The sequence below is a fragment of the Malaya genurostris genome, chromosome 2 (assembly GCF_030247185.1).
Source record: "Malaya genurostris strain Urasoe2022 chromosome 2, Malgen_1.1, whole genome shotgun sequence".
NCBI classification, from domain to species: Eukaryota; Metazoa; Arthropoda; class Insecta; order Diptera; family Culicidae; genus Malaya; species Malaya genurostris.
The window spans coordinates 31,858,386-31,872,096 of NC_080571.1; the positions used below are offsets into that span (position 1 = coordinate 31,858,386).

At 35.0% G+C, this 13,711-nt stretch overlaps 1 protein-coding gene across 7 annotated transcripts in view; it reads left to right on the top strand.

The window, feature by feature from the left end:
- Nucleotides 1-13,711, top strand: part of LOC131432644 (uncharacterized) — a 638,754-nt gene that overhangs the window by 584,845 nt on the left and 40,198 nt on the right. For 6 of the 7 annotated variants that reach the window (XM_058599051.1, XM_058599053.1, XM_058599054.1 and 3 more), the window contains 2 exons: nt 10,861-11,077; nt 11,300-11,572. In XM_058599051.1, the coding sequence (XP_058455034.1) occupies nt 10,861-11,077; nt 11,300-11,572 (490 nt within the window). The remainder of the gene's footprint in view (nt 1-10,860; nt 11,078-11,299; nt 11,573-13,711) is intronic. The other variant, XM_058599052.1, reaches the window with a different exon arrangement.

A 13,711-nucleotide genomic window follows, 5' to 3' on the forward strand; every position in this document is an offset into this window, starting at 1 on the left:
TCTACAACAAAGCCGCCACTAGCTGACTGGTTGGCGGCGGCCCCAACGGCAGTCCGTAGAATTGGATCACGGTAAAATGGCAGCAAAGTGGAAAGTTATTCCTCTAGCTACTAAAGCGCTTAAATTGCATTCTCATTTCGTGTAAGCCGGCCCAGGACAGGTGGCACCATTTGTCGTCTGTCGGTGATGATGCTTTGTAGTGGGAGCAAGAGGATTTGGATTTATATGCAATTTTTTTAAGAACTATAACTTTTGATGTTAAATGTAGTTTCCATAATTGTAAATTGAGAAAGTAAAATCTTTTTTTTTCTACCATAGAAATAATATTATCCCAAGTAAGAACCATGTCTCACGAGGCTGCAGCATCCACTCTACTAAACTCATTATTCAATTAGCTAAAAGATTTTATCCCATCGAGGTAATGTTGCCTGATGGATTCCACTTAAACTAGGGTGGAAGGGCAATCCAAGTAGAGCAGTAGCCTACGCGCATTTTCAGATTAACTCTACTGAAGACCGACCGTTTCTCTTCCGAGCTAGCCCGAACTGGTCTAATTACATTTTGAGGATGTAAATTTCAATCAACCAGTGAGCAGCGATCCAGGCCAGTGGCACAAAGCCTTTCTCCCCGATGGCTCCCGATGAGGCAATGAGAGCCGTCATGTTAACCGTTAGGCCGTACTTTTCCAGGTAGACAGACTTGAAGTATAATTACCAAATAAACATTTCTATCCTTCCGCGCTGCTTTGGCAAACATTTTCCTCCGCTCGACAGGCAGGAGCCCATAGCCGTCTTTCGGGATGATGATGATGACGACGACGACGACGCTGACGGCGCCCGGTGAATCTCCTGTAAACGATTTCGGCATAAGCCAAATATTTGCCCTTTTCAGTTCCAGACACTGACGTACGGAGAAGTTAAGGTTTGATTGTACGCTTCGCTTTATTGTGTTGTGGAACGAAAGGATGGCGAAAGTGTAGGCTTTCTAATAATTGTGTACAATAGAAAGTTTATGTTGGTAAACTGCCATCCCTCGCCATGAGCAAATTGAGCTTCGGAACAGGTGTCTCGGGAAGTCAAGGATGGCAAATATTCTGTATATCCTACCGTTTTAGTGGCAGGCATTCTAGTTTCTGACCGAATGACCACTCCAGAACTAATGGCGATTTCACTCAACTAAAGATTTTTTCATGAGCCGGGTGGATTGGTTTCTATCATTAAAAAGCTTTCAAATCACAGTGAAATCCGACTTTTGAACCTGGATTTTGAAGGCCAAAGTTCGTAAAATGTACATGTGCTCGTTTGTGTGTGAGATGTGTATTGAAAATTACAAATTGTAATTTATAGTGACGGCATTAAAGAACGGAAAACTTTCCTAACAAGGCCCTAAACTATTTCTATTTGTAGGTCTATTTAGATGATGGTCATACATAGCCATTCCGACTATAAAAATTTTCGGTTTCGAAAACACATGCCGTTTTTCATTTAAAACACTAGTGGCGTGGATTGCTCTGGTTTTGCACTTTCGAGCAGAAATGCAACATTTTGACGGTGTTTCATTGCGATTTCTGCTCGAAAGTGCAAAACCAGAGCAATCCACGCCACCAGTGTTTTTCAATGAAAAACGCCAACAGTAAGCCAAAAATGAGTTCACATCGATTGTTCAAAGATTGTCGGAGCTAAAGAAAAGTAGGGGAGACCGGGGTTGGTTGACCAAGTTTTTCTTTCACAGTTTCTGTATTCTTTGTTTTTAGACTTTTTGATAAATGATTTGCTCTGTCATGAAGGGACACCTTTCGACATTTGACATGTGATTTTTTTTCATTGCTGCATTAAAATCAGGGAAATAGTTATTAGGAAGCAAATACGGATAAAGAAATCGTACAACTAACCCCAAGATGGTTGGCCGAGTGTAATAAAATATGTGGAACACATCAAACACATAAATGGAAAACGTTTATCAGTGAAAAAATCTGCCTTAACCCACCTAGTGGTGTAATAATGCCTTTCTCACAATTTTGTTTTTCCTGTATATTACAGCAAAAATTCATCGAAATACTACAATATAAAAGAGTATAAAAAAGAGTTTTGAAGATTCCAGTTGTATAATACTACTACATTAATATACGAGATTCGAATTTTAGTGAAAATGTGAAGTATGTGAAAAAGTGATTTTCTGTGACGATTTGAATTTTGGTAAAAAATGTACCGGTAGTCGGAATTGGATAAAATTCAGCAAATCATGAGTGGGACTCTCAATGGTTTATTTGGTTACAGACTCTCATGGTCTTCAAACTATAGAAATTCAAAAAAGGTAGCTTATGAAAACAATATTCTTGAAATTGACATTTTTACACTAAGCACCCTACCTCCGGAACCAGGGGTTTAATCCGAAAAAAAAATCGAATATCCTTATGGAATTTGAAGACCTTTCAGTTAAATCCAAGATGGTGAAAACCGGTTCAGCCATCTCTGAGAAAAGTGAGTGAAATTATTTTCACATTCTTGGCACATCTCACCCAGTAAATTCGGAACTGGAAGTCGGATACAAATGATGTTCAGGAACTTTGTATGGAACCATAAGACTTTTCATTTGAATCTAAGTTTCTGAAAATCGGTTCAGCCATCGCCGAGAAATGTGAGTGACAATATTTATCTCACACACACATACACATACATATATTTGCTTAGTTTGTCGAGCTGAGACGAATGGTAAATGAAATTCGACCCTCCGGGCCTCGGTTCAAAAGACGATTTTCACAGTAATTGTATAGCCTTTCTATATATCAGAAAGGCAAAAATAGTAAGCAAACACCATTCTGTATTATGTATGTACTTAAAAAAAACTCCCCTCATTTCTTTTTAGCGTTAATTAATTTAAATTAGGTGCACTTTTCTCAGCTCTCGCTTCTACCTTTTCGTTCACCAGCGTACACTTACGTTTGTTTCCAATTTTTGTCCCCTGTGCTCCTGTACAAACAACAACATAAAAATACCTGAAATTAAGTCGGTTCAAGGGTGACCAAATACTCCACCCAAAACACTATAGATGTCGCTACTGCGCATAATAGCGCTTTCAAAAAAGCTACCCGGCCAACCAGCTCCAGTCTCCCCTATCGCAATTTGCTCGATTTACTCTGAGACAGGCGAACCGATTCCTACAATATTGGGATGGTTTGAAAGCTACTACGGGGCCAACTTCAAAAGACTCATAGTGAAATCTTCGGTTTCAGAGCGGTGGTACGGAGGCAGGAAACACAAAACCGCCTCTATGGGCGAAGTACGCTATGCGTGGTGTTAGATTTCGTACACGCGTAGAAGAAAACAAAAACCAACACTGAAGCTGGATTATGAAAACACAAAAAAGGTCCATCAGCATCAGTAGTGATGTCAATGAAAATTGTAAATGATAGTATCGTGACCAAAATTGATTAAAAGTCCAATCACAAAGTAGGTTTTAAAGCTTGCTTCAGATAGAATTGGAACAAAGACAATTGCCTGTATTTCAGTTATTTATTATTGAATTCAAGATCTTTTTTCATACAAATGTAGCGTTTTCTTCATACTTTTAGAAAAAATACGGATAAAATTATTCGTCACGATTTCGAAGGAATTCTCGATTTTTTCCTGGCTCATTAGGCGTTCGTCCATCGTTTTAGCTATCTTATCGGGTCGTCATCTGATTGATGTCTTTGACAACCTTTCCCTTTGCCTTGAGTCTCCTTTTCATGATTGCCCAGTATTTCTCAATAGGGCAGAACTGGGGCAGTTGGGTTGGTTAAGGTTTTTCGGAACAAACTGGACCCCTTTCTCTGGATACCATTCTTGAATGACTTTGCTGTAATGACAGCTTGCCAAATCTGGCCAAAACATTACGGGATGGTCGTGGGATCGAATGAACGGCAAAAGTCGTTTTTGAAGACACTCTTTTTGGTATAGTTCCGATGTCATTGTCTTATTTGTAACGAAAACTTTCGTTTTTTTTCCACAGCTGCAAATGCCCTGCCAAATCATAGATTTTCTTTCAAATTTGTCGGCAAAAACAAATTTAAATTTGGCTGGAACATCTCCCCGAGCAGTTGCCAAGTAAAATTTTTGACCTGGGATTTGCCCGAAGTCAGCCTTGACATAGGTTTCATCGTCCATCAGAAGACACCCGTCGAACTTGGTCAGCACCTGGTCATATAGTTTCCGAGCACGCATTATGACCACACTATTCTGTTTTATGGTCCGATTTGGCTGTTTGCTTGCTCAATACGACTTGATTCCCTACCGGGGTCGAGTTCTCCTCACGGTACTATGGGCAGCACCGAATTTTCTGGCCAAATCACGGTCCGACAGATTAGGATTCCTCTTAATCGTCTTCAAAATCTTACCACGCAGTTTCCGGTCGACAGTTCCACTCTGACGATTGGCTTGAGGCTTCCGAATCGTCGCCAATGTTTCCTTATACTGTTTGATAATGCGCCTTACGGTATTTCTGGGCAATTTCAGATGTTTAGCTAGCCTAGATGCAGACCACAATGGATTTTCCAAATAACTGTGCACAATTTTTTCCCTTCTTTCGGCTTCCATGTTGATTGTTTACAAAGTACAGTCGATTTGCGAAATGTCAAAAATCATACGTGAAGCTGACAAAATTCCCGACACGTGGGCGCCAAAAACTTCCAAATCCGTCCACCAGGAGCGTCACAATATGAGCAAAAGTTTGTTCCAATTCTAAATGAAGCAAGCTTTATGCAACTGATTAAAAAACAATACCCTGTTTAGCGTGAATTCCATATTCAAAAGTAACAGAAGTGCAGAATTTCACTTGGTTGGTTTATTCTCGAAAAAAATGTTTTTAATCGAAATAGAGTAAGTCGAACTACTAGAATTGAAATAACCTTTTCATTGAATTTATTGTTAGGCGGTATTGAAAACGGAACAAATTCCTTAAAACTAGCTATAGTAAAATCTTCTAGTATGTAGATCTTATTAGCTTATAACCAAACGAACTAACCGTGACCGGACCGTTCAAACTTCGATTCAAACAAATATTTTATTATCCTATTGAATGGTGGACTAAAACAGGTTTTCAATAAGTGGAAATGGCTTATGACATACACTTCCGCTCCCGCCTAAACCGAATCCGACAGTTTTTGGCTTCAACATATCATATAAGTCAATGATTAAGTTTTAATGTATTTTTGCATACTTTCGGCTTTGGAGATGATGCTGATTAAGTGACATAAGCGTAAAAACACACTTTTGTTAATTACGTAACTGATCTGGAAACTACAGCCAAACCTCCGTTTGCGTACACTTGTTTTTACGTTGCCTCTTTTTATGTAACTCTTTCTACGAACCAAATCCCAAATAACGTAATCTTTTGTTACGAATCTACTTAATAAAAACAGGTTTTTGCATAAAATGAAAACGATTTCTGGATCATTGCTGTTCCATGGAACAATATGGGTAATTTTAAAACGGGTTTGAAGAGTACACACTCAGAAAAAATCATGTATGTTCACGTTTTTATAGATGCATTGTAATTCACTCAAATTTATGCGTCGTAATTCAATTCTAGTTTATTCAATGCGCGAAGATTTAGTCTTAAAGATATGACTTTACAGATAATTTAGTTGATTTTTACATGGATACAGATACCAAAATTATTTTTACATGCTCCAAATTCCATAAACGGAATATAATGCCTAGACTTTTTTTAATTTACTTCAAGCGTGAATTTAATTCTCCCTTAGTGTGTAGATTCTTAAAAATGTTCGAGGTACTTTTGAAATCCAAGAAGGCTGTTCCGGTTTATTTATATTTCTTCCCTTTTATTCCGGCATCTGCTCTTCAATCCCGTTCCAAAAATATCCATATTGTAAGGGCATATTCAGTAGTGTTCTAGTTTTAGATGCATAATTTATGTCAGTTACACAATTTAAATCTGAATGTTATAACAAGAAAAACTGGCAGCCCCAGAAGTGTTCCACTCGTGTTTCAAATATACAAAAAAAAGAATGGCATCGTAGGCCAGTTTTAAATTTGACAGAAAAACTGGTCGAATAAACAAAACTAGAACGGCTTGCTGGAGATACGTTTGTTCCAGTTTCTGCTCTATTATAGATCTTCCATATAGAACTTCTAGCTGCTGAATTTGCTCTAAGGTTGTCAAGATTTTTTTTCGCCATCTTAGATGTTGGAATGCAACCAAACATTGTTTATCAAATCCATTCCTAAAATATCTATATGATTCCCAAGTAACATTTTTAATATCAATAAATACTTGTAGCTATCTGCAATGCTACATAATAAATCTTGCATTAAAACTTTAAACTCCACGAAAGCCTACTGAAATCCTTTATAAGAGCATGTTCCTGCCAAGTGAACCATTCTTTATAAGGTTTAAAAAGCAAACTGAAGAATCAGCATAAAGCTGCGTTAAAACTTCAAATTCAAAAAAATTTTGAAACCAACTTTAAGATCAACATTAAATTTATTTGGATGGAATGAATTCCGCTATGAATAAACTGTCGTTTCGGTAATACTTTTCTTGATTATATGTGTGTCATGTCTGCTTTGAATGCAAACAGTAAGAATTTATTGGATTTTATTTACAAGTTTGAGGCTTTTATTGAACGTAAAAACTTCATGCGCTTTTATTTTTATCGTGAATGTATGGATAAAAATAAGAATTATAACTAATCGCCTTGAAATAAATACGGTTTTTGTCACAGTCTCCATGATTTATGAAAATTATTTTCTGTGATTCATCGTCTTTTTTGTATAAAACTATTTCGTGGCGATAAAACTTGTGCATGCGTTCTGAAAATGAATCATAACAGCCCATCATACTTCCTCGTTTTTGCATTTCGAAGATTATTTGATGTCAATAATGGCTACGCCAAAGAACATCATAATGGCGACCATGAAATTTTCTTTAATGCAAATTACACTTAATCTAAGAAGCAATAAATCAAATAGCCCACAACAAGAGTGTCATAAATGTACTTCAGAACCCTCAAATTTACTCTGAGTGAAACTGTCATTCAATGAACACGCACACACACAAAATTAGATTTATGAAAGAATTTAATTGACAATAATGTTTAAAAGAAAATTTTTTAAAGCAATATTAAGAGCGTTTGCATGGTTTTATTCTAGTACAAATTGATTTATTTTTAGTCCAGTTGTTAGTCTCGGTAAAAGGTTTTATAGAAGCTTTAAAAACTATGATATTACTAGTCAAAAGCGACACTTATTGCATTTCGAAGATTATTTGATGTCAATAATGGCTACGCCAAAGAACATCATAATGGCGACCATGAAATTTTCTTTAATGCAAATTACACTTAATCTAAGAAGCAATAAATCAAATAGCCCACAACAAGAGTGTCATAAATGTACTTCAGAACCCTCAAATTTACTCTGAGTGAAACTGTCATTCAATGAACACGCACACACACAAAATTAGATTTATGAAAGAATTTAATTGACAATAATGTTTAAAAGAAAATTTTTTAAAGCAATATTAAGAGCGTTTGCATGGTTTTATTCTAGTACAAATTGATTTATTTTAAGTCCAGTTGTTAGTCTCGGTAAAAGGTTTTATAGAAGCTTTAAAAACTATGATATTACTAGTCAAAAGCGACACTTATTATAGTTGTTATAAAACAAGTAGTGACTGAACAATCAATTACAAAACTCCTATAAATTATAATCAAAACCATTAGGCATTCGAATTGTTACTTGGGATTGAGACTTACAACATTCAATGCACAAATTGACTTTTGACGTGAGTACGACTTACTTTACTACACGCTTAAAAATAGTTACTCAAAAATGAGTAAGATTTCACTCATCTACAGAAAAAGTGGAACAACTCTAATTTAGAGTAACTTCGAAGATACTCAAATTTGAGTTCTTCCACTGGAAACGATATTTGGGTCAAATCTACTCATTTACTGAGTAATACTTTGTTTGAACATGTACCAAAAATAGAGTAACTATCACTCAAATTTTGAGTGAAATTTTATTTCACATATACCAAATTTGCAAAAAAATGCTCCTTTTCTGAGTGTATTGTATTAAAATATTAAGTAATTGAACTCAATACTATATTAAGTGGTGGTCGCTTGGAGTAGTGTGTCAATCGCAAATTAACATGCATGTCAGTTATGCTCAGGCACCAATCATACACTTATTCCTCATAAATGACATTTGAGCATATTATTTCGATTCTAAAGCACAACACGGAGTTTATCATTCCGTTTTTTGCAGACACAACACCGTTTGTGTTGAGCGACTTACCCTCGAAATACGCGATCTCACTAACAAAATATACAACCTGTTGCTTCAAATGGTTATTACAACTTTTAGACTGATCTTGCGAACAGTAACAAAAAAACGAGTTGTTAAACTAAAATTTAGAGTAGGAGTTACTCAATATCATTGATGATAACTACTCAATTTTTGACGCTTCCATGTATCATTTGAAAATGAGTAACAAGTACTCAAACTCTGAGTAACTTTTTCTAAGCGTGTATCGGGCGCTTTGTCAAAATTCGACCTTAGGAAGAATGGGTGTATGGTGTATAAAATGTATATTTTTAATGTTTTTTACGATCGGGCATTTTGCCCCACACACAATTCAAAGGACAATCTTGAAAATGCGATATTACATGTATTTTTCAATGCATACCGTGAGTATTGGCTCGTAAAGATGAGAAATACTGGTAACTGAATATATTCCTGCATGAACTTTGAAGTTTTACTTTCTATAGTGAAGATATATAAATCTTTTCTTAGAGGGTTCGTATTATCCCATCTTCCCCTAGAAAGAGACTTAAGTTCCCTTTTGACACGAAAAATAAAATTTTCATAAGAGACTGCAGAAGACGTTACACTTGAACGGTGTAAATCTACTCTAGAAGATAAACCATTTTGGTTCAGTGCATTTCCATGCGCAGAAGAAAGTTTTTAATTACTGTTCCGGTTATTTGCAAACTGTATTGTTGGTTATTCTTGGTTTTAATATGGCATTACAAAACAACGATTGAACAAAGGTATCAGAATGCTACCAACACAATGTACACGTCAATCTACGTATGACAATCTTTTTGTTGAATTTCACCATTCCATTTCAACAGGTTTGACAGCCAATTCTTAGTGTACTTAGTTGTTCGGACGACAGTTGAAAACAATATTTTCGGAGATCTGCCAGCTTGCGATGGAATATTCTGGCATCACTGGCCAACCTAATGTTGCGTCGTCATCGGTGAGATGATGAGATGAAGTAGCTGTCAAATGATGTGATAGTGAAAGAGGGAGGGAAAATAGATACAAACGTCAATATATAGAACATAAAACTGTGAACAAATCTGTACGTGAAAGTTGGTAGAAAGTGAATATTGATAGCGTGGAAAATTGAGTTATATATTTGGAGGTAGAAAGGTCTGGATTGAGTTAAGATTAGAATAGATCTGTAAATACTCTGAACAAATAATCACACAGTAAAATAAACCAATAATTGTTAACAGATACAGATAAACGCCAGACGGGTTAAAATTTGGATAGTTTCCTGGATAAGAACACAAAGATAGTGTGGTTAGGAGACAAGTAAGCTGAAAACAATGAAAATAGATTAAAATTAAAATGCACAATTGTTACAAAAAACCATTTACCAAATTGTAGTTCAACAATACCAAAACGAATACAACGGAAAGAGAAGAGAAAGATTCGAGCAGAGAAAACAAACAATTGTAAGTAGTAGAAGTAAGAATGAGAATTTTCGATAATAAAGTGAATTTTATTTAGTTTGATCTGCCAATATAGAACAGCAGATTTCCGAAAATATTGTTTTCAACTGTCGTCCGAATATTAGTGTTCACAGTGTATGTGTACGATTCACGCTATTTCATTAGAATGCGGAATGTTAGGATTTGCGGAATGAAGATTCTAAGTTGAACGGAGATTGCGCCAATTTATTCTGAAGGCAACCTAAAGCTCAGTTTGACTGATTTTAACACAAAATGAGGTTTAATTCAAAACGACGCATTATTGAATAAAAGTGTGTTTTTCACATCATCAACACTTCGTTAAAATTCCCTCGGAAAATATTGTGACCACCAATTATGAATTTAGGAATTTAAAGCATGTTGGAGAGAAACATCGTGTGAGAAATTAGCACATTTTTCATTATTTTCTCATTTGGTTAAAAATTTGTTTTTAATTGTACGCAGTATTTTGTTCGAGGTTGACAATACTACCTACAATATATCAATTACAGATATGTAGAAATCCATTCCGACAACCACGCCGTACGTTAACCTTAACTCATCAACCCATTAGGGGTTGAATTGTTCATCTTTTTACGGTTGCGAGATTTAATGACCTCTTAAACATTTTGTTTTTTGCCGTTCCACTTCCTTCGAACGGAAGAGTTGGATGAGTGTCGGAACTGCGCCGTTATTTTATCTAATTAACTCATTAATTGTTAATCCTAGTAAATAAACCTTTTCTGGTTTTTTTGGCCTCGATTGATGGCAAACCCCTCGGAAAAAAAGGTTGACAAACTGAAAGCCCAAACCAAAAGCATAATAAGCACAGTCCATTAACCTAATTCGGCTTCAAAGGTGCGGTGTCCGGTTGATGTTTGGGTATGGAATTCGAAATACGCATGAATAGTAATTTTGAGCCACTTCTTCGCCGTCTTCGGAAGGAAGTTATTTGAGCGAATAATTTCGGCCCTGATAGGATGGTTGATTGCAAAAGTGGTTGTTTTGATTCAATTGTGTTGTTATTAGATTTAAATTCCGGCCGAAATCGGGTCAAATCTGTTGTTAATGTTATCATCGTAATCTTATTTTTTCAGATGAGTTCTGCGAGGACTATCCCCACACTCTGATTCCGACTCCCGGCTATTGGATCGAATGTTCCCGCCAGAAAATTAACTTCCCGAATCAGCACACAATATGGGACGACAGCGAATCGGAGCACGAGGATGCGGCCCGGGGAGGAATCGATCCGCCACTGGAGCGCAATTGCAGCGACCTTTACGAAGATGACGAAGATTCCGACAACGTGCCAAGGTAACGTGACTTCCCTTTCCTGGCTGGCTGTTTTATCGTTCCGTTCACTCTCTTTCCTTCAGCAGCTTACATATTTCATTCTGTAGCGTGTAGAAGTAGAGTAGAATCGATCTTTTCTTTCTTTCCTTCTTTCTCGCTCACAACTGCCACAATCACAATGTCGGTTCATTCACACATACGCACACATACACGCAAACGGGTGGTTTCACTCGCACTCACCAGTCAGCGTTTCCGCAGAAAAAAGACAGCCATCGAGGAACAGTGGGAACAACAGCAAGGTTTCGAACTTACCTCCGTCGAGCAGGAAACGTACGAAAAGTACTTCTACGGGACCGAGCACTGGAACTACTTCACCAACGACGAGGACCTCGGTCCGGTTATCCTCTCGATCAAGCAGGAAACGATCAACGGACGCGATCAATTTAGGATATTAGTTAGAGCTATATCGTACACCGTACATGGACTGATACCAGCCTCCTGTGTTTTTGCTGATAGGTAGGTTGTCTGGCATGCCCAGGATCGCAGTAGGCCTTGATGCTTACAATTCACATTATCAACTACTAGTACAATGTTTTCTCTTTGATCAAACTCAGGTTGATCGAAATGGATTTCGGTTTAGTCACAAAGAACAGCTTGTACAATTACTAAAATTATCAATATTACCAAAACTACCAAAATTACTAAAATTGCCAAAATTAAGTAGATAAAAAATACCAAACTTGCTATAATTATAAACAATGACAATAATGACAATAATAACAATAATGACGCTAATGACAATAGCGGCCCTTACACGAGTCATTAAAAATGTCATTACTGAAAAATAATATCATTTTAATGAACGTGTAATGGTGCAGTAATGACGAGATTTCTAACAAATTTGAAATACATCTTTACTTAGTCATCATTTAAAATGACATTTTTAATGCTCGTGTAAGGGCCGCTAATAATGACAATAATGACAATAATGACAATAATGACAATAATGACAATAATGACAATAATGACAATAATGACAATAATGACAATAATGATAATAATGACAATAATGACAATAATGACAATAATGACAATAATGACAATTATGATAATAATGACAATAATGACAATAATGACAATAATGACAATAATGACAATAATGACAATAATGACAATAATGACTATAATGACAATAATGACAATAATGACAATAATGACAATAATGACAATAATGACATTAATGACAATAATGACAATAATGACAATAATGACAATAATGACAATAATGACAATAATGACAATAATGACAATAATGACAATAATGACAATAATGACAATAATGACAAAAATCACAAAATTGGAACAATTAACAAAACATGGTTCTACAATAACTCCAATGGCTTCAAAAATTCTAATATGACTCTAAAGTAACTTTTAAAATGACTCGAAAATAACTCTAAATGACTCTAAGATTACTATTAAATGACTCAAATGACTACAATGACTCTAAAGTGACTCTGAATCGACGCTCAAATGATTCTAAAATAACTATAAAATAATTTCAAAATGACTCTAAGATGACTTTGATATGGCAAAAAAAGCTCTAAAATAGCTGTAATATGATTTTGAAATTACTCTAAAATGACTTGAAACTGACGTAAATATAAATGAATCTAAACTTACTGTTAAAAGACTTTAAAATGACTACAATAAATCTAAAATGACTCCAAAGTGACTCTAAATCGACTCTAAAATTAATCTAAAATGATTCTAAAGTAACTATAAAATAACTGAAAATTACTTTGAAATGAATAAAAAAAATACTCTTAAATAACTCTAAAATGACTCTGAAATTATTCTGAAATGGCTGAAATTAATCTTAAATTACGAAAACAACTCTAAAATAGCTGTTAAATAATTCTAGAAAGACTTCAAAATAACCATAAAATAAGTTTAGAATGACTCTAAAATTAATCTTCAGTTACTCTGAAACGACTCTAAACTGACTCCAGAATAATATTACAAGAACAACTCTAAAATTATTAAAACAACTTTAAAATAACTGTAAAATGGCAGAAATAGCTATAAAATGACAGTAAAATGATTCTAAAACTATTCTAAAATGATTTTTAAAATGATTCGAAAATGACTATAACAACTCTAAAATGATTCTTAAATGTCTCTTAAATTACTCTAACATTACTCTAAAATTACTCTTTAACTACTTTAAAATGACTTTAAACTGATTCTAATATTATTCTAAAACATCTAAAATAACAAAAAAAAAAATAAAATAACTCTAAAATAACTGTAGAACGATTCTAAAATGTCAGGGATAAGTCTAAAATGACTGCAAAATGATTCTAAAATGACTCTAAAACGACTCTAAATTGACTCTAAACCGACTCAAAAATTATTCCAAATAATTCTAAAATTATTCTAAAGTAACACTAAAACAACTCAAAAATGGCTAAAATAACTCCAAAAGGACTGTAAAATGATTCTGAAAAGTTATTTCAGAATCATTTTACAGTCTTTTTGGAGTTATGTCAGACATTTTAGGAATTAGGATTTTTTTGGAATAATATTAAAATCATTCCAGAGTCAATTTAAAGTCGTTTTAGAATAATTGAAGAATAATTTTAGAGTCATTTT